Source organism: Thermobia domestica, chromosome 2 (genome assembly GCF_964235325.1).
Source record: "Thermobia domestica chromosome 2, izTheDome1.hap1.1, whole genome shotgun sequence".
Taxonomy (NCBI): domain Eukaryota; kingdom Metazoa; phylum Arthropoda; class Insecta; order Zygentoma; family Lepismatidae; genus Thermobia; species Thermobia domestica.
This window is the reverse complement of record NC_137455.1, coordinates 296,609,060-296,631,681: the sequence shown is the minus strand read 5'-3', so window position 1 is coordinate 296,631,681 and position 22,622 is coordinate 296,609,060. Positions and strand designations below refer to the sequence as shown.

The 22,622-nt window shown below is 36.4% G+C and overlaps 1 protein-coding gene across 5 annotated transcripts in view; it reads right to left on the bottom strand.

The window, feature by feature from the left end:
• Positions 1-22,622, bottom strand: part of LOC145678596 (aminopeptidase N-like) — a 124,039-nt gene that overhangs the window by 23,570 nt on the left and 77,847 nt on the right. For all 5 annotated transcript variants that reach the window (XM_081748936.1, XM_081748939.1, XM_081748935.1 and 2 more), the window contains 3 exons: positions 14,923-15,188; positions 7,022-7,226; positions 1,946-2,223 (listed from right to left, as the gene is read on the bottom strand). In XM_081748936.1, coding sequence (XP_081605062.1) covers positions 1,946-2,223; positions 7,022-7,226; positions 14,923-15,188 — 749 coding nt within the window. The remainder of the gene's footprint in view (positions 1-1,945; positions 2,224-7,021; positions 7,227-14,922; positions 15,189-22,622) is intronic.

Below are 22,622 nucleotides of genomic sequence, written 5' to 3'. Positions count from 1 at the left end.
AAAAAAATCTTTATTTTTAACTGTTCTCATTGTAGTATCTAGTAGAAAAAGAAGCAAATTACGCTTCATTGAGTGCTCATTAAGCTTAAAGTCTAAATCATAGCTTTGCAATCTAAAATGATAGGTATCAAATCTAATCCAAAACTTCATCAATATATTATACATTATCTAGTTATATTATTGTAACTGCATTATTATTAAGAAAATACACATTAACTCTAGTAATATTTTAATCTAATTAAAAATATCTTTTTAACAGTGCCATTTCAAGTAGCTTCTATAGTTCAACTTGGTTACATTTGAAGCTCAAAACTAATAATTGCATTTACGTGAGCAACGTTTCAACATCTAATTGAGATTTTCTTTAATTTTCCAGTTCCACGGATGTTCAGAAAAGTGTTTCTGAATATCTGGTTAACTGAACATCTCCAAGGTGCAACTGAAATATACAGGGGTGGATAAAAAATCTAAAACGTTTGCAAAAGTGTGAAAATCATACCTAGTATGGTGTGGGGCCTTCTTTTGCGTCCAAAACAGCTTGGATCCGACGTAGAATGGACGTATACAGCTCCTGAATTGTGCTGTGGAATTTTGTACCATTGTTCTTCCAAAACATGCTCCAGTTCCTTAAGGAATGCTGGTGGAGAGTAATGAGATCGAATACGCCTTTCTAACTCAGACCACAATGGCTCAATGATGTTCAGATCTGGTGATTGTGGGACTTAGGGAAGGTATGATAGCTCCTGGTACTGCTCCTCAAACCATGATTTCACCGTTTTTGCAGCGTGACAGGGTGCCAAATATTCTTGGTACATGCCATCACCATCAGGAAACAATATTGGGGCCATGGGTAGAACCTGGTCCCCAAAATGGCCTCATACGGCTTAGAATTCAACATTCCATGCAAAGCTATGATGGGACTTGCAGAAAACCACGATATCACTGCCCATACTGTAACAGAACCATCCCCATACTTTATAGTTGGGAGCAGACCGTCCGTATGATAGGCCTGTAAGGCTGTTACCCATATGTAAACACGACTGGTTGTTGGAAACAAGGTGAAGGTAGACTCATCGGACCAATTACGTGTTTCCACTGCTGATGAGTCTACGCCTTGTGGTCCTTGCACCACTGGATACGCCTCTTCGCATTTACTGCTGTGACCAGGGTTTTGGCGATAGCGGCCCTGCCATGATTTTTCATTTTATGAAGTTCCCGTCGCACTATTTTCGATGAAACCGGATTCTGTAGACCGGAATCGAGTTCAGACATAATTTTCATTGCAGTGGTCTTCTGTTTAGCTGCTACAATCCGTTTTAACGCTCTCCGGTCCCTATCTTGACAGGATTGTCTTTCGACCACTGTTGTGATTTGCAGACGTCGTTTGCCCATGAATTGTGTATGCCCTCGTGACATTGGACACAGTGCCTTTCGATACCACCACAATGTTCGCCACTGTTGCCACTGAAGCTCCAACCAGATGGGCACAAACGATCATGCCTCTTTGGAAGTCTGTCATGTCACCTATTTTACCGCACCACTTTCACACCAGGTGAACTGGTTACTGCTGACGGAAGAGGAAGGTCCACATGACACATTGAAAACAAAATACGATCAGCAACCGCAACACTTGTTGTACAGTGGAGGGCCAAACTTACGTGTCCTGTATGAAGTGTTTTTTAGATTTTTAGTTATCCCCCTGTATTTATTGTCTTCATTAACGTCAAATAGCATTGAGAACTTTAGAAAAATATATCTCCATATAATAACGAAGTGGGATAGACTTAAATACAAACATTAAAATTATTAATAATAAAACTTGATCTCTTGCGTAATTACAATATTGACTATCACTTTTTAGAAAGCAAAAGCATAACAAGACTGGTTGAAATTCTTAATTAATCTAAATAAGTAACAAAATTTTAGGCATTTGAGAGCATATTACCTTAAATTTCCCATATCCAGCAGTCCGCTGAAACATTATTTTGAGAAAACCAAGATTGCTGAGAGCTGCATTCCATGGAATATAGTCCTTCTCTAGTCGCAGATAGAGTAACGTGTTCAGAGCTACATCATACTCCAGTCTTCCTGATCTTGCAAGTTCCAAAGCATCTTCAATCAGTTGTGCTCTATTCAAAGGTGTAACTGCAGTGAAATTGTTGGGCAGAAGAACTTTCGATAACATATTCCAATTTTCTTTGTCGTAATTTACCCTGTATAAACCTATAATTAGGAGAAAAGGTTATATGTACGAAGAATCAGGAAAAAGAATACTAATACTATTCAAGGTCGTACAAGGCCTTATTTTCATCATGTTGTAATGCCGGGTCATTAAAACGATGAAAACGATTTTGGATATCAAGATTTTTCTCACGATGTATGTATGGAACAATGTTTGTGGCACTCAAAGATTTCCCTTTAAACATGGTTAACAAATGAGATGACTATAGTGTTGCCACGTCTTTGCACATATTCATGAGATGTACCTGTCACCTGCTCCCCTTCTTGCACTGTAATGTGTATGTAGTCACCTGCTACCCGCTTGTATAGTAGTGTGTCTGCCCAGACGCAGTTTTTGCTACATGACAACGTCGCGCCACAATCTTCCTTCAATCGGCCTAACCCACACGCAATTTATTGTCTCCCAGGAGTTAATTATAACTATTTAATTGAGCACATTTTACAAAAAATACAGTATAATCAAAGAGGTGTTTCTTCAACAGTTGTACTAGCTTTCTTTACTATTTTGGTTGTCCAGCGAAAACTAGAGCTGTCTTCCAGATTGTATTGATAAAGTTGCACAGTGAAAAATGTCTGGAAAAGAGAACCTCAAGGCAAATTCCTTACTATCTAGATTAAACTTTTAATTATCGTACCAACAGAAATAATAATTTTGATTATAATAATAATAATAATAATAATAATATGATAATGATAATGAACTTTTATTTCATACGAAATTAATATGTTTCATATTTGTCGCTTCTCAGCACAAAATGCTTTGAATTCAAAGGCACTTACATCTAGCGTTAAAAATATTATAGCAGAGATACCAGTGGCGGCTCGTGCTTTGAATTTTTGTTGATACACAATGGATGGATGACCTCTCCTCTTTCATTCTTATTATTATTATAAATAATAATAGTTTAATAATAATAATAATTAATTGTATAAATCAATCATTGGCGGATCCAGAAGCACTTCTAGGGGGCGGTGGGTTGTAATACTGCTACTTAGAGATACTTTTAAAAGCTCCAAACTCTAAGATGGGTTTTATTTATATATAAAAGAAAAGAAAAATTTTCTCTTCTGTGGGAGCAATCGCCCCCCTGGCTCCGCAATTTGTATAAATAATAATAGAGATTTCTTCATGGCATGCTTCAAGCATGCAATGGAGAAGCTCATTTTGTATTATTTTTGACGCACTCTTGAAAATTGTTGTGCTTCCTAAATGACTCTTGAGAGCGCTGTCAAATTCTGCACCGAAATTAATTAATGTACGAAATACGTCTCGATTTGAAGAAGAGTCTGTTTTTCATCAAGTTTTCTTGAAACCAATTCGAAGGTGCCACGAAACCAAATGCAATATTAAATAATGCTTTTGATAAAGTAGATACTTTCAAATATTTAGGATCAATATTAACAGACGAAAATCATATTCACGAAGAAATTAAATGTCGACTAAAAGCAGGGAATTCGTGTTACTATTCGGTTCAAAATCTCTTGTCGTCGCGAATTCTGTCGAGGAATTTGAAGCTTAAAATATATAAAACGATAATCATGCCTGTTGTTCTGTATGGTTGTGAAACATGGTCGCTTACTCTGAGGGAAGAACATAGACTGAAAGTATTTGAGAACAGGATCCTGAGAAGAATATTCGGACCCAAGAGGAACGAGAATGGGGAATGGCGGAAGCTTCATAACGAGGAACTACATAGTTTATACGGTTTACCCAACATTGTTAGGGTCGTCAAGTCTAGGAGGCTTAGGTGGGCAGGTCATGTAGCTAGAATGGAAGAAAGTAGAAACGCTTTCAAAGTCTTGACTGGTAGACCCATAGGAAAACGACCATTAGGAAGACCTAGGCGCAGATGGGAGGACAATATTAAGATGGATCTCGCAGAGATAGGAATACAAAGTAGAAAGTGGATGCAATTAGCTAAGGATAGAAGTCAGTGGAGAGCTTTTGTGAACGCGGCACTGAACCTCCGGGTTCCATAGGCCATAGAGTTAGTTAGTTAGTTAGTTAGTAATGTAAATATTGGTAATAAAAACGAGATGTAAATTCACGATAATACAATAAATACTAAAAAGATATTAGAAGAAATGAGGTTAACACTTCAGATTCCAATTAACATCTGAGCAGGAGCAGCAAGTAACCGAAACCATCGTCCTGAAGAAATTCGATATACAATTTCTTATTCTTCACACTGAGTTAAAGCCATTTTTGAAAGAATGCAGATTTTTTATTTATTTTACAGCAAATTTCCGTGAATAGGAGGAATATTTTGAAACATAATTCTGAGAAATTTAATTAAAACCATAATTTAAAACTTTGTCTATACGTATACTGAATGATATTATACCTAGGCATCTAAACACAAGAGGAACAGATAGCCGAAATACAAAATTCAACACTCTTTAGCTACATACAGGTCATGAAACGTATAAATCCGTCAAAACTTGTGAGTTTCATTGAACAATCACATGACTCTTCCTCACAATCACTATTCTACTCAACAGTAGAAAACTCATCCCAGCCATAAATTACTCCTTCCGGCTTTCTCCAAGGAAGTGACGTGCTATATTGAAGGGTTGTTAATAAAATAATTATTTATGAAATTTAAGGGATGGTTGTAATGAGTTGTTTAAAAAAAGTAAGCGAATAAAATTCTACAAAAAAAAAAAAAACTGAAATAGAATTCTACAGATGTCAGGGAAATAGTCCGACTATAGCGCTGTAGTGGCAATATATAGAACTACATCTATTCAAATTTGTCGTCACGCGTTATATGCTTCAATTGTGAAGTTGAAATGAAACTGGTCGTAAGTAAAACCTGTAATATTGAGTTAGTGACCAGTGCAATTTCAAGGTATTGTATAAAATAGTTACTTTAAAGCAATTGTTTCGCGAATGTAAAAAGGCAACTACATAACACATTGTGGTAGATACCAGTTACGAATTGTATTGGCTGAGTTTTAATGCTTACATATTTTTTTCTTGAAATAACTGGTTTAATACAGAGATGCAAATAAGCACTCGCCCGGGGCGAGTGGTTCATCGGTGCGGGCGAATATTTGATATCATACCGAAGATAACTAAATCATTTCTATTGTGGGATGTGGGTTAGTAGTTTTTTTCTTGGGCGAGTACAATTGTGTTGCTTATTTGCATCCCCGGATTTAATAGGTTATTTAAAGGATTGTAAATTGATTCCAAAATTCAAGATCGAACTTGTATTCTAACAGAGCTTGCTTAAATTTGATCAGTTAGAAGTTAAATGTTTGAATGCCAATCATACCCGGAGATTTGTTTCATGATTAGAAAATTTAAATTGAATTGTATGTTCGATCATTTGTCTTTGAACCAGTTATAATGTTGTTGTTCGCTACAATTTTTTTGAAAAAAGATTTATATTAAAATATCATTATTTGAACATTTGCTTACTCATTTCAGCATATAAAAGATTCTCAGTAATAGAGTAATATATAGTTGCAATTTTGGATCTAGTTATTTATACATATAAGTTAAACTATTCTTATTTTAATACTGACAGATCATTTAATGTGGAGGGAGATATTTCATTCCTCCTCGGCCAGTGACGTTGAGGTATTTGAATTTCAATATTGACAAACACTGTGTGCGTGGGTTTTGTCGGGGTTCTCCCGTTTTCTCCCACTTTCTTCATTCCACCATTTCATTCATCACTCATCATCACCGTCTCCTTTAGCCTAACCGGCATAACTGTGGGACGTAAAACTCAAAGATTTCATTTTTCATTTTTTGAATGTCAATATTGTTACGCTTGTTACATGTCTGGGCTGATTTTGAGAAAATTATAAGAAAGAAATATTTCGAAAACTAGACTACCCTTTCTGTATCTGTAAAAAAAAAAAAAAAAAAAAAAAAAAAAAAAAAAAAAAAAATGGTAGGATGAATTATTTGCAAAATGACCAGAGCTATTTTTCAGAAAATTGTCTTTAAAAATCATCCAAAAGAATAAATTAGCATTTCTCGAATTTGTTCAGAGAAGTATTCCATATTATGATAAAATTATTAAAAATATCATTGATTTATGAAATAACACAAAGTCGTTAAAGGCATTCTGAGAAAATCGCAATTCACAATCACCATCCAGCAGTAAATTACTCTTATTTCTTGAAGTAAGGAGAAAATTTGCATTGTGCGAGCGATCCTGGGTTCGATTCCCGGTGGGGCCACTCGATCGAAAAAGTTTAAAACGCTTTTTCAGGCCAGCTACCCTGAATGAGGTTTTCCTCATTCACACCAGGTAAATGCTGTGGTGGTACCTAACTTACAGGTCCCAGGCTACTTCCTCCCTTCCCCAATCCTTTTTTCCTTCCCTTTTCCCGAATAATGTGCTCGGCGAAGGACGTCATCCCTCCAAACGTGACAGGCTCAATGGCCTTAAATGCCGAAAGCCCAGAAATCTAAATCCTAAAATTTGCATTCTCCCCCCCCCCCTTTTGTCATAGATGACCTTATAGAAACCTTTAGTTAAAACTTTGGATCGGATTAGTTGTGCAGCATGGCCTAAGTATGTGAACATACATTGTGATGTACAGACGAACAGACAGAGCGACATTTTTATCTATTGAGAAAAAATTAGAAACTGCCCTTGTCTCATTGAAATTGTTGTGGCGGAATATCCGGAAACGCTGTGGCATATGCCCGTTTGTTTTGAATAAGAAGTTTATAAATCTAGTTTTATATCCCAAAGACGTCGCTAATATTAAGTAATTTCGAGACATGGAAAGCATATAACCAAAATAATCTTACCTGAAGCTTTTATGTTGAAGAGAACCCATTTATTCTTTCCTGGAAGTCCACAGATTGCTGCTTCCTTTTGTGAACTCTCCATCCATACTTTGGGTTTCGTTGTCTCGAAGTCCTGCTCGTCTTCGTGTGTGTAGGTAATTGGAATCCACCAGCTGGTTTCGTTGGACGATAAATCATTAGGATCGTGCTTTCGCAGAAATCTTTCCTGTTACAAAAGAATAAAATCATATGTTACGAAAGAAACTGTAATACATATAATACATATATGAATAAATATCAAAATTAATTATAAACCATTAAACGTTTTTATAAATAGACTAAACATGTTACATATTAAAGTATGAAATACATAATTGCCATATGTTGGCTCTTTGAAGGTGAAGGTACGTTAGGGTAAAAGCACTTCACAGCCAGAGCCACGAGGGCCAAAATTTCGTCTGCTCAAAGTCTCGCGGGACGAAATTTTGTCTGACCAGAATCTCGCTGGACAAAATCTCGTCTAGGACGAAACCTCGACTTCCAAAATCTTACCATAGCGATTTCTTCAGTGTAGAATGTTCTAGATATCTCTGTGTGTATAATTTGTAAATAACACATTCCATTAAACCTCCTGGGGGCGCGGTGGCTCAGTGGTAGAGCGTTCACCTCTGGTGCTTGGGGTCCCGGGTTCGATCCCAGCCTCCGCCAAGTGAACTTTGTGGTGGACAAACACCGTGCTCGTGGGTTTTCTCCGGGTTCTCCCGTTTCCTCCCACTTTCTTCATTCCACCATTTCACTCATCTCTCATCATCACCGTCTCCTTTAGCCTAACCGGCATAACCGTGGGACGTAAAACTTAAAGATTTCATTTCATTTCCATTAAACCTCCATTAGCGGACACCTTCCAATAACAGGTATCTCTGTAATACGGACAGATTTTTGTCCCGGAAAAAATGTATGTATTATTACGGCACAAATCTGTTTTATGGACACTCTTAGATATGGACACGGACATACTTATTTTTTCTCTAATATTTTAGTAGCCTCTACATGACAGACAGGACGTATTTAGCACAGAAAACAATTTCTGCTGTTTGAAGATAAATCTGAGTACAGTATAGTAGACACAAAATGCATTTCAAATGGTTCAACCGTTTTCCTGTGATGTGATCTTCAATGTGAGGAAAAACTATAGAAAGTGCCCCTTCCTCCTTAAGACCTGAATTTTCTTAAATGCTGGGGTACCTATTCACTTATTTTTAATGAGTTTGATTAACGGTTTCATCTTTCTAACTTCAGGGCCTCGTTAGGCAGAAATTTTGACTCCCTGATACAATACACATTTTAATAAAAGTGGTGTAATGAAAACCCAGATTCATATAAATACCAACTACATCAAAAATTAATTTCAAACAGTTCACCTGTTGTCCCATGATGCGATCAGAAACAAGATCACTTTCACTTCTTGAATCTGGAAAGAAAAGAACTATAGAAATTTCCCCACTTCCCGTTTAAAAGTAGAATCTTAAAAAATGTTGGAACATGCGTCAATGCATTTTTAATTAGGAATTTACATACAGTGGGTAGAAATTTTCAACCCCGGTAGAATTCGCAGTTCACGCTCACCTTACAATTTAACTGAAAAAAGATTTGATCGATAAGTTCTCTAATTTCCCCCTAATGTTGGGATTATTTTAAGATTATTGTATGTTGAACTTGTCAACTATTTGTGCTTCTAGTGTCTAAAGTAATGATTTTGGATCATCTTTATGATTATTGCTATTATTTTATTGTTATGGGAGAATCTGCCCGACGCGATTTCAGCCTGTAAGCTTTGGCTCAGCGATATTTGGTCCCCAAGGTTTTGGGCATGCGAGATTTTGGCCCTCGAACTTTTGCACAGCATGGTTTTAGCCAGGCGAAATTTTAATTCTGATTTAATTTAATTCTGCGGATTCTGTTTTTTTTTTTTTTTTTTAACTCAAGTGGACAACTTGGAGATGATGTTTTGTCAATATACCAATTTTTTTTATTTCTATATTCTCACTAAATAGAGCCAATATATTCTGAATTTCAGCCCTTTATATTTTATCTTATTATAGTTAGCTTTTCTTTAATGAAATTTAGAGAATGAGTTTACTGGTATTTGGTTGTTATTTCAACTTCAACCTGTCGTTTCAAAATCAATTTGATATTTGAAAGGTTTAACCCTAGTGTGTGTAGTTTTGGTGTGCGAGCTTCCTCAATCAATTCATAGTGTAGGAACAAATTGTGAAAGCACTCAATATCGCACTGGAATTGATGTGATAGTTCAAGTAAAAGATGGTGAACTCTTATTGGGATAAGGACATATTTTTTCTCTAATTTTCTGTAATTTCCATCACTCTGACTACCGGATTAACAGCTTTCTTCTTTGCAGAAACTTTTTGTCGAAATACTCCTCTTACATCAGTTCGATATATGTATTATAGTGGAAATAAACCACACATGATTTATTTCTAAATTCTCCTGTGGCACACAATCCCCTTCGCCCGACACATAAAAGTATCTTCATGCATATTGTATCTCTAGAGAAGGAGATATAATACAGAGATAATTACAAAACGTCTTAGATTAACGGTTAACATACTACGTAGCACCATAATCGAGAGTTGGTCCGGAGTTTGCAACTCTCGCCATTCATTTTTACTAAAGTTATTCCATAATCCTACCAGAATTATCGAATCATGGTACGTGCTTTCGATATCTATTATTATTGTTTATAGTATCTTCAAATATCCTATGCGTTATACATTCCAACATCACATTGTTGTATATTCGGGTTGTATATGTCTCAAGCGTTTGTTTCATGGCCAAATAATAATAAAAAAGAAAGGATAATCTTTTCTCGAGTCTAAGATAAATCTTTATTTTCTGAGTGTTTTGCCCAATGAACACCATATATAACTGGCATTATAATTAATTGTATATGTAATGTATTGGCTTATTACATACTGCACGCAAGAAGAAAGAAAACACTGGTCATACATGAATTAGAAACTCCAACCGGAAGTAGACTCAAATCTTGCAAACGGTGCGAGATATTGAGAAAAAATAATCGAAAAAATCTCCCGTTTATGATACCCCTTGCTGATTTTTCACTTGTGTCTTTCACGTCTTTCAAGTCTTTCACTTGTGTCTGTAAAGGGACATGTACATATGTTGTGAGAAATGAGGAGATTTATGCTCATATGCGAGAGCTTCTCCGTGACTAAGCGGTTCTCCGTGACTGGCGTGGGAGGCCCGGGTTCGATTCCCGGCGGGAGCTCATGTGGTTTGGATTCCACGTTAATCAGTAGGTCCACGTCTCATATAGCCTCACTGCTGAAAAGGGACGTTAAATTCAAAATCAACTCAAGTCAACTTAGCTCATATGCGAATGATGCGCTGTGTAGAGAGCGCAGGTTCAGCTAGTTATTTATAATAAAAATATCAAACAAATGTGTCGCGAAGTCCTGAACGTTCAGTAAAGTGTGCCATCAGTCAAAAAAGGTTGAGAACCACTGGTCTAGAAGCTAGCACGTGCGTGTTTGGTGTACGTGGTAATAGGTTTGATTCCCAGTGGGACAGCATTAAAACAAATTGAACACATTTTCAGTGGTTCGGGTCCTATTTTAAAGTCTCATATACCATTGGTACTCAAAAGTGACGCTTGACTTCGAAAATTTCAAGAAATAAACAAACGAACATAAAAAGAGAATTTTGAGATGAATTTAAACCGTGATTGTACGCGGATCTTACAAAAAGAAATCTTTAAATACAACTTAACTATTTCATTGCTTACTGCTTCTGTAGCCAAGAGCTCTAAATTAATATTGATCTAGATCAGTTGTTTACAACTAGGAGCTCTGTGACTTAGCTGGTTTTTGCTTCCATTCTTAGGCAACCACATAGAGAGTACAAGGAGCAGCTAGCGCATCTGATATTTAACAAAAAATGAAATCTTTCAGTTTAAGTCCATAATTATGGTCTTTAAGCTAAGAGATTAATGACTAAGCCAAGTGAATGATCTTGGAAAAATGATGGAATAAGAATGTGAGAGAAAATGGGAATACCCAGAGAAAGCCCACCGACACGATGTTGTCTACCACAAATTTACTTGGTTCGGGGATCGATCCAGGGACTTCATGTACCAAGAGTAAGCACTCTACCACTAGGTAATGTATGATGAAGCTAAGCGGATAGATAGTTGGCGAATCAATTACACGTTAATAATTTTTATAATCAACGTATTGTTTTGCTCAGCGAGTAGCTTAAATCAGATTTAAATTTTTCACCAACTACATTTGATAACTTATACTAACATTCACTCTCCGCTCTCCATAGCAAATAAATATGTAGATTATTCGTTTCCACTAAGATGTAACATCATTGTCTCCAGTGAGACTTATACAACATATTCCAATTTTCATAATACTCCTTGTCTCCACTAAGACTAATCACAACATTACCTTCATTCAGACAAAGAATTGAGTATCCCCACTGAGACATTAACAATTATATAAGATTTTTTTATTATTTTAGTGAGAGGATGGTATCTTAATTTCATGTAGATTTTCGCCTCAATCCAATTCCACATTTACTCCACGTCATGTTCAAATTCTCCAAAGAAATCAGTCCTATTCCAAATCGTGGATCAATCATTGAAATATAGCCAATATCATTATATAGAATAGGTTCTTCATCAGTTTTCGAACAATGTTCCTCTAATTCATAATTTTTTCACAAGTAGATCTTCGTGTGGATCATCGTTCCGTAACTTGATCAACTTAATTTGTATTAAATTCTTCGTAACATTCTAGTATAGTATTTGGTTCGTCATTAGATTCATCGCAAAAGACTTCGTCTGCTTCAACAGGACCGGTTGACAATCCTCCATCTTCCTTCAAATTTACATTAGCTTATCAAAATTCCGATTATGAAAGGAATCTGGGGCTTGATGTTCATCCTGTACGAGGGTTTCATCATCTTGATCATCTTCTCTGAGTTCATTAGCTAGCTCTTGTAATCTTACACGTCGTTGAGCATCTCAATATTCATTGTTTCACGCAAAAATTCTTTTGCAAGTACATGGAGCGAAATGACAAGTATCATATCACAAGCTTCTCATTAACAAGATGAAAACTGATTTTGTGAACACGGCCGCAAGATCAGCTTCTTTGAGTAGATTTCTCTGTTTAAGTACAAATGGTTTATGTATTACATTGACCTTCGAACGTTACCCAGAAGAGCAATTTTTCTCAGAGGTGCCATCTGTTGCATTGAACATTTAATTCGTTTCGAGCTCTCTCAGCACCTGTCACAATATATATCCCTTTGGGGATCCGATGGTACAATGTGTACCATACGGGTGTTTCATGGTACATTGCGTTATAACTCTCCTATTTGAGCTTTTTCGTCCAGTTTTTTTTTTTTTTTCAAGTCCAGAGGCATTGTAGAAGACCTTACGTATGGTTTCACACCTTCCTGCGTCGAGACATAGGAGGTGATGACGTCATAATTCTAAAATATATTTTCTTTTATTAAGCCTATGTTCATTATTTTTTGGCGGGCTTATTTTTGCACGTAGAAGTTTGAAATTTTGCGCAAACATTTAGTTCACCGAGTAGTATTTACCAGATTTGTTTCAGATTTCTGCGTTAAAACAGGAGAAATCCAGAGGGGCAATAAGTTGAAAAAGGAATATTTTACCAAAAAATCCGTTTCTTCGGGATTTTTACGCCTTAGATACATGATGGAGACATGTCAATGGTACAGCCTAAAAAACCAGCTATATTCTGAAGAAAATCATGTGCAAATCATGATCCTAGGGTAATTAGGGATATCTCAGGGAATTTTTACAAAATATCCTTCTGTATACGTGAATATGGTACATTGTTGGTATATATATATTTTTGGCGGGTTTACTTTTGCACTTAAAAGATTGAAATTGTGCATAAACATTCAGCCCACCTAGTGGTATTTATCAGATTTTTTCAGATCTCTGAGTTAAAACAGGGGGGTCCAGAGGGGCTAAAAGTTGAAAAAAGGAATATTTAGACCAAAAAATCCCTTTTTTCGGGATTTTCCCGCTTTAGATACATGATGGAGACACGTGAGTCATACCGTCTGAAAGGCAGTTCTATTCTGAAGAGAATGATGGGCGAAACATGACTCTAGGGTAATTAGGGATGTGTCAGGGAATTTTTATTAAAATATACTTCTGTATAGGGGAATATGGGACATTTTCGGTATTTTTTGTTCTTTTTGCGAGCTTATTTTTGCACCTAGAAGATTGAAATTGGGCATAAACATTCAGCCCACCGAGTAGTATTTAACAGATTCTTTTAGATTTCTGCGTTAAAACAGGGGGGTCCAGAGGGCTAAAAGTTGAAAAAAGGTATATTTAGACCAAAATCCCATTTTTTCGGGATTTTCCCGCCTTAAATATATGATGGAGACATGTGAATGGTACCGCCCGAAAGACAGTTCTATTCTGAAGAGAATGATTGGCGGATTATAGTCCTAGGATAAATAGAGATGTCTCAGGAAATTTTTTACCGGAGATCATGGTGTTTTGCGGTAATTTGGGGCATTGTGGGAATTCTTGATAAAATTTTTCCCGCCCTTAGTATTCAAGATACAAACTTGAAATTTAGCACACATTCAGTGTACCAAGTACTATTTATCGGATTTTTTTAAGATCTCTACGTTCACACAGGGCCGCTCCAGAGGGGCCCAAAGTGTGAAAAAAATTTCCCCCGAAATTTTCTCTTTGACATCATTTTCCCTCTCCTGGTATGTGGTATGAGCATGCAAGTGGTACCGCTTGAAAGCCAGCTTCATTTTGAAGAGAATGAGGTATGAACCATGATCCTAGGATAAATAGTGACGATGCAGTAGCTGCTTGACTGAAAGTCTAAAAAATACCCCCAAAACCCCGGATCCCTTAAGGGATATAGCAGATTGCAACGTTAAATCAGTTGTTGCTAGAACCCAACGTCTTGAAGATTCCTTGTTTATTTTCATCTGACCTCTTACCGTTTGAATGCCAAAGTAACACATTCAGAAAGAGATACTGGCTTCCGTAAATCACTCAAATACTTCATAAAGGATTGTTCATCAGATTGGTAAGTAGTATGAAATTTGTAGCGTTCAGCTATGGTATTTAGTTTCATGTTTTTCAAGTAAACACTTTTAATTTGTCAAAGGACCTCTGCTTGAGCTTAGTTAATTTTGTTAAGTCTTCACGTTGTTCAGTGCCGGTAACAGCAAGTAATGTGAAAATACTTCTATGTTCTTCAATTTCAGCCGCTTTGCACAAGTATTGAAATATTTGGAGATACAGCTCTAAGTTACAAAAATCAGAATCAAATTGTTTGCGAAAAAACGTGCCATCTTTAGCGTAAGTTCATTCCAACTGCGTCAACATTAAATACGTAAATCATTTTCAAGATATTTGTAGGAGTTAACTGTTTATACCAAATTTCAAAGACAGTATATTTTGTAACCTAGATGCCAATTACACAAAATAAAGACAACTTAATATTAGTTGTAACTAGGATATTTTAAAGCTGGAATGTAATCTTGACCAGTAGGAATGACTGATGTAGACCATTAACTTCGCTGGCATTTAGAGCCTTTTCTTCGCAGCAGGAAGAGTCGGTAATTTTGCAGCCACGTAAGTTAGACCGTACTTCTGAGGACTGTCATAGCAAGTGGACAGCAATGAAAGAATTACGCTCACACACTCTTCTAATGTTATACATGAGATTAAAAGAACATGCATAGAAAATTTTATAGTTGCAGGATGAACTTTTAAACCTCCGAAATCAGAACTGAGTTATTCGGGAACCGATAATAATAATAAAAAAAAATCACCAAACACAAATAAAGTATGTTACCTGATGGATAATTGCCTTCCCATCGTCATAAAGGCGAGTGATTGTAAGAACCGGGTAGCCTGTCTGCTTAGTCCACGTATCCATAATTGTTTTCACTGTGACATTTGGTGGTAGATTACCATCACGATGTGCCTGCTCCGTTAAATATTTCCACAAGTCGTCTTGTTCCGCATTGGAAAACATTTTCTCCTTCAAATAGTTGGACACACCTCGACGGAATGTCTCTTCGGTCAGAAAGTTATTCAACATGCGAAGGAGGAAAGAACCTACAAAACAAACCAGAATTCAGTTCTAATAAAGTTACATATTAATACTTAATAAATATGCTGTATAGGATATTAGATGCATACAGAGTGCATAAAAAATTTATACAAAATTTAATAGATGGTATCTCCGTATTGCTTTTGAAATTGATACCGTATTTAGCTTGATGTTTCCTCAACACATATCGATAATCTCATGATGGTTCTAATCGTGTAACGATAACACATTATATCAAAACAAAATGTCAGATGCTTGCTTGACATTCGAGGAACGAAACTTCATTTTAAAGATTTTTCTTCAACTTTGAAAATGTCAGTGAAGTTCAAGTCAATGGAGGTGTAAACTCAAAACAGAACCTCTTAGATGCTTCCCAGTTACACGGTTTTGTGACAAGTTTGAGAAGGATAGTAAACATTCCATTTGCAATGTTTACAAGGAAACATCTGGAAGACCTCAGATCTCTCGTATTTCCATTCCCAATAGCAGGTGTGCAGTGATCGTTTTGTTTCACTATCACACATCATACATCACGTTATAGTCACGAAAGTACTGACATCTGTTGAAAAAATATCGTACTTCACGTACATATTGTAAAATAACTTCCAAAGCAATGCAGTTAACTCTATTACATTGTATACCGTGTATGTTTCAGATTGACTCTGTAGCCAATGGAACTGACAATAATGGAAATATTTCTATACCCTATAAGGGAGAGAACCTTTATAAAATGTACAGTGAAATCCGTTTTTATTGGATACTATTGACCGGTTCCATCGAAAAATAGCCAACTTAGGCAGGTTGCCAACGTACACAGTGTATATTTGTTTTTAAATAATAAAAACTATTGAATTTTACTGTACATACATTTCAAATAAAATTACCGGTCTTTATCTACGTGTTTGTTTGTATATTATAATTATTATACATTATGTTAAAAAAAATAATTCATAATATTTTTTTAAATTTAAAAATGCACAAAGAAATAAAACACATTGGCAAAATGTTTTATGTTACTCAAAAGAGAACTGTTTGCTTTACAAGATAGTATAATTTGAATTTTCAATTATATTGATTTTTGTGTCCTTCTAAATCAATAATAACACGCGAACAAAACTGAGCATTTTCGTCTTAATTTGCATTTTGCAATAAAGATGTTAAGGCCACCAAAGCTGATCGTAAGATTTGTGCTTAGTATGAAGAAGAAGCACTGCCCGCCGGTGTTTTCGAATTTCAAAAATAAAAATTTTTAAGTCAAGGATGGTGGATCGAACACTGGTCGACCAATTGAGTTCGTTCAAGAGCAATTGAATTACCTTTCTCACGAAAAATCTACATCAAACGACCGGTGAGCTGCAGTTTCTCACGGTGAAATTTCACATAGTGCTCAATATCGAGCAATTTCACACGGTCCTGTTTATCGGATTAATTGTTCTGCAAGTGTCGTGCATTTTCACACGATCCATCTGTCAATCGCGTGATTCATTCTAAATACGCTTTCACTATAGAGGGAGGAAGGATACAGAACGAATGTGAACTAGTAAGAATAGAAAAGGAAAAAACATAAGTTAAAATATTTGCTAACAATTGCAATTAATAGTAGAGAAGTAGAGCTTAGAAAATGTTTCTCTTTCACAAAAAGAATAATAAAGCAAATAAACGAAAATTAAAATAACAAACTACAAGACACAAAACAAAAAATGAGCAAACAAAAATTATAGTAAACAAGAGGAGAAAAATAGCATATCGAATGGGACATTGAAAAAATTAGAAAAATCATAAAAACTATCGCAAATTGATATTAGTACAAAAGATAGCAAATGAAAATAAATAAGAACAAGAAAAGAATAATCAAAAATTAAAATAATTAGGAATAGATGATAGAACAATTACGCATTAAAATAAATAAAAACAAAATAAGCAGCTCATCAGAAAATTCAGACAGATAGTTCAAAAATCTAATCAAAATGTGCCCACCCTAGAGCATTGAAAAACTTTGTGATTTGTGAAACACAAAACATTAGCTCCATACTCCAAGGCGGCTTGAAGATGAACCATGTCATTTCGTTATTTTTCGAGAGAAGAACACATCTTTAAGGTGGAACTTTCATACTTCTGTACATCTTCAATCCATTTTGTACAATTCATAGTTTATTATTCCAGCTTTTGGAGATAGGCACGAGCGAGTTAGAACGAGTTTTCTCTGAAACTCGATTCGACTCGAAACAGACATCTTTGAGCCCGACTCGAGAACGCGGCTCGAAAAATTTCCTCCAGCTCTTTCCAAATTCAGGTCGAGTTTAGAGTCGGGTCGAGCCAAATTGAGCCAAATCCTGTGTGGTAGTTCCAAGTACTCTCTTCTAGTATCCTACATAAACGATATAATTATTACAAAGCTATTGCTCTGCTACAACTCATTATTATTATTATTATTATTATTATTATTATTATTATTATTATTATTATTATTATTATTATTATTATTATTATTATTATTATTATTATAACAGCGTATAAACATGAAAGACAGGCGGTTTATATATGAATACCAAAAGCTAGTTGAAGTCTAGGAAGCAAGTACATCGTTCACGAAGTTCTCAGTTTGAGTTCCGGAAGAATAAGTATTCGGGCTCGAGCCAAAAATTGTTAAAAGTTATAGGGCGCCGGGTAAACATGTTCAAAACTGCTTCGTACGGGTTTAGGGTTGCCAACGTCTCGAGCTACTCGGGTCACAGCTCATTCACTATCGAGCCAAACCGAGAAGTGAGCGGCTCTATCCGAGCTGGCTCAAGCCTTCAGCTGAGTTGAGCCGAACACAGCCGATGACTCACCTGAGTCAAATCGAACCGAGCTGATGGCTCACCCCAACCGAGCCGGATCGAGCCATGGGCTCAGTTGAGCAGACTCAAACCGAATCCATGGATTCGTTTCAACCCAGTTGGCTCAGCCAATGTCCCACCTAAGCCGAGTCGAATCGAGTCGGTGGCTCATCCCAACTGAGCTGGCTCGAGTTGTTCGTTCAGTTGAACCGAGCCGAGCCAGTTGACATCACTATCCGGATTGGGCTTCTGCTTGGGCTCAAAAATCCGACCATGCAGGTCTCAGATTTGATGGTAAGAACTACAGTATATACTTATATTGGTGCTCATGAGATTTGAGGCTGTCTCGTTATAAAAATATGTTGTCATCTCGTTATCGAAACGAGACGAGATGCGAGCAGTATAACCTCTGGTGAGGAAGATTTAAGTATTTGGCATTACTGCTTACAAATCTCATGGCTTTCGCTTTCCAGTCTAATCAGACCATGATTTCAAAACAATTTTAAACGAGTTGAACGAGTGATCTATTTATCAAACTCGACTCGACTCGAAACTCGAAACTCGACTTGAATTCGAATCGAGATTTAGCTCGACTCATGTGCATTCTAAAGCTCAAGCTCCTCAGGCATTTTTTTAAATTTCACGCCATTTCCTAGCTTCTCCAGGACGAATTGCAATTTGGGGTCAAGATGGGTGTAAGTTGATTCTCTACACTTCGGATTGCAATTTAAGCCCCGTCTCGCCAAAGCATGAAAACTAGACGTCGCATCTGCTTTTAGTGCACTCGTAAGCTTCAAGGCACGTGGTATACTCTTAGATATGCTGCGGTTTAACTTATTGCGCCAACACTCCACTGGATTGTTCTGTGTCTTTGACCATTATAGTTTTATATTTCTCAGAATGTTTGGAATGTTCATCCGTTGTTCAACGAAATAATCGTTTAACTCTTCGGTTTTCTGGCCAGATGGACATCCTCCATGACGATGAGCCAACCTTCATCGATCCTGTTTGATATTAATGCTTAGCCACTTCACAAACGAACATGATGACGTATATCTTCATTGACGAGGGATTCTTCGACGAGCGTAAACTCTGAACATTCCACCAGATGCTCTGGTTAAATTCTAATGGCAGCCGGAAACCTGGGAATTAGGAAACACCGCACGCAATGCATTGATTTCATCAAGCTGGAAATTCACTTTTAGCACTCGAGATTCGTTCTGGCCAGACCACATTTTAAGAAATGTAAACAGTTGCTTGTATTTTTGCTCTGTTTTATCTGGCATCAATGCATACGAGACTGGCATAATTAACGTCTTAAGATTCTTAACTCGTGGGGTTCCTATATTTGCATGTATGGTGTACAATTGGGAAAAATACTTGAAACTAGTATTACTTCAATTGTTCGTATTTATTTTAACCTGTGTGTTATTTTCCTGTTCTTACTTAGTTGACATTTGTTCTGACATCCCTCTCCCTACAGTGAAAGCGGTTTCAGGGTGAATCATGTGATTGACAAGTGGACCGTGGGAAAATACATCACACCTGCAGAATGATTAATCCGATAAGGAAGATTGTGCGAAATTGCTCGATAATGAGCACCGTGTGAAATTACATAGTGAGAAAATGCATGGAATCAAATGACCATAGAATTAGCGGAGCAAATGGACTGTGATAAAAAAAAAAAAAAAAGCTATGATAAACCACCATCATTTAAACTTACTCAATGGGTAAATTCAGCGCTTCAGTGTCACACGTTTGAAATAAAAGCAACAAAAATAAATCATCCACAACTGTCGGCAGTATCCTCGCTCAACATACGGTCACGAACAGCGTTTTCTCTACTCCATAGTCACTGGCGATAAGAAATGGTCCTTTTAAGTCAATACTAAGTAGTGAAGAAAACGGTTCAGCCCCGACGAACAACCGACTTCGCAACCAAAATAATGCCTTCATCTATAAAGACCATGTTGTGTGTAAAATGTATCTGGAAAGGTATAATTCTTTACAAATTGCTTGAGCACAACTAAACACACCATATGGACTTCTACGTTCAACAACTGCACCAACTCAACAAAATAATTCAGAAAGAAAAAGACTAATTAGACTAAATGGTCTTCTTCCCCAACGTGATTACGCCCGTCCTCACATTGCCCATATGACCAAAGCCGCAATTCAAAAACTCAAATCGAAAGTGTTGCCTCATCCTCCATACTTTCCACATTTGGCGCCACTACGCTACGAGAGGCCACACTTGCTTTGTAGAATTGAAAGCTTGCTTGGTCAAATTCTTTAAGTCAAAACTGGGAGATTTCTATCGTTGAGGCATCGAAAAACTTATTGAACGATGGGAGGAAGTCGTAAACAAGAATGGAGAGTATAGTATCAATGGTAAATTTGTTATAGTTTGTTTGTTTAAAATAACCGTTATGAGATATTCCTCAATCTAATTGTGAAATGTGTTCATGCGAAATAAATATCGCATGTAATAAATATCCATTTTAATTTATCATGCACACACTGTGATTTAAATGCTGTATTCAACATGCTAAAAGGCTACAACACCCTCTTTATTCTTTTCTTCTTCCCATCTGTGGTGATAGATCGAGAAAAGATCGTCAGTTCCAAGAAACACTCGAAACATCTAAGCTGTCTCGCATCTCTAAGCAGAGAAATATCAAAAGCAAGCCTGAGTTGGGGATTGTATCCTCGATTTTGATCCGTATCATCCAAATAAAATAAGGACTTCTGATGTTATATTTTCTTTATCTTTTACACTTTGCAAAATGAACTCGATCGTCGTTTGTTAAAAATTTCCCGCAAAAGTCTCGGAAGAAAAATACCTTGAATTAGCGACGACCACAAAGTTCAGCAATACTTCAATAAATCTATGTGAGAAGGACGCGGATTCTCTCGCAATGTGCGATATGAACGGGAAGTTTAATTCTGCTAATTTGTTCGTAAAAGTACGTCCGCGACAATAAACACAAATAGTAAAAGCAGTAGGTCATTGCTTCTTATATTTTTCGAGAAGATGCCCAATTCACAGAGCCCTCCTTCTACTCCTCCCGCACCTTTTCCTCTTGGGTTTGTTAATCTTCCAAACTATAGAAACTGTAAAATATGATGTGCAAAGAGCTCTAAGAAATTAAGATCACGTATAGTGTTGAATGTTTAGTTTGGTGTCCAAAGGGCAGTCCATATATTACGTAACGCTATTTAGGACAAATTTTTACCCCCCTTCCTCCCTCTTGCCACACTTCATAGCGTAAGGCCGAACCCCTCCCTCCTTTTCTTACGTAACACTTTTTGGTTTTTGTTTTCGCCAGTGGTGCTTATTTTGGGAGTTATTTTTAATAGTAGAACTTTTTATTACAAAATGCTTGTATTCTGAATATATTTGTAGTGTTTTTTCGCCAACAAATAAAATTATTAAAAAATGGTAGTACCGTAATATTTTAACCCCAAAAGGTTATTTAATTAACTAGTTTTAATTTTTCGAAATTGCATACTATTGTTTCCCAAGATCGCACCCATCTTTTTAGGTCGCCGATGATTGGCAAGGAGGAAATACTGCAGGAAGATGTAAATAAAACAGGATATACAGAACTGACATCGACGCTGTTTTCTGAGATCCAGCAGGCTTCGTGTATTTGAAGTTCGATACTTCAAAGTCCCTGCACACAAGAAGAAGCAGGAATCTTGTTTGTGAACAAGCTTTTAAGAATCTTCTTTGGACTTTGCACATCAGTTTACCCCTTTTCAAATTCTTCCTGTCCTAAATCAGTGCGAGAATGCGAATAAACTCAATTCTTTTTAAAATATTCAAATCGAAAGTCAAAAAATTAGCAAGATGAATATCCGAAGAATTAGGTTTTTAGTATCTTATTTTGCTCTGCAAATCGTGGATCGTCTCGTCAAGGAAAATATTGCTTCACGAAAAAGTCTCCTCTGCTTTACATGCGAAACCCCTTAGATGAATAGAATGGGTAATTATTTAAATCAAAGGTTTTAAATAATATTCTCGAAAATAGTGATGGGAACGTGAGGGCATTTTCAAGCGGTGGTTACGATCACTAACAACTAACTCAGAAAAGCATATACCGTAAATGCAATGCTGCGATAGCTACAAAATGAAGTTTTATTGTATTGTAATACACGTAGGGTTCGTCACCAGTCAAGCATCTTCGAATCCTTTCTGCATGATTCAATTTATAAGGGCTATATTTTCGCAATTTCCCAAAACAAAAGAAATATTTATTTATAAAAAAAAAAAGATCTGAATAAAATTATTTGTTAAAAAGATTGCATATAAACCTGAGAATAAAAATTATAGCAAAAAAGTGCGTTACGTAACAAGTCGTAAACCCCCTCCTCCCCCTTGACAGACTTCGTAACGCAAGGCCGAATCCCCTCCTCCTTTGCCGCGTTACGTAATATGTGGACAACCCCAAAGAGAAGAGAAAATTTTAACAAAGTAACGTTGGTTCAAACCTGACGAATTCCATGATAGATGGTTAAACTATAAGTCAATAATTAATGCACGTCTTATAGGCAAATGCAAGTTCAATAAAATTGAAGCCAATTAGGTATGTAATTCATTTAATAAAATGTGAGGAA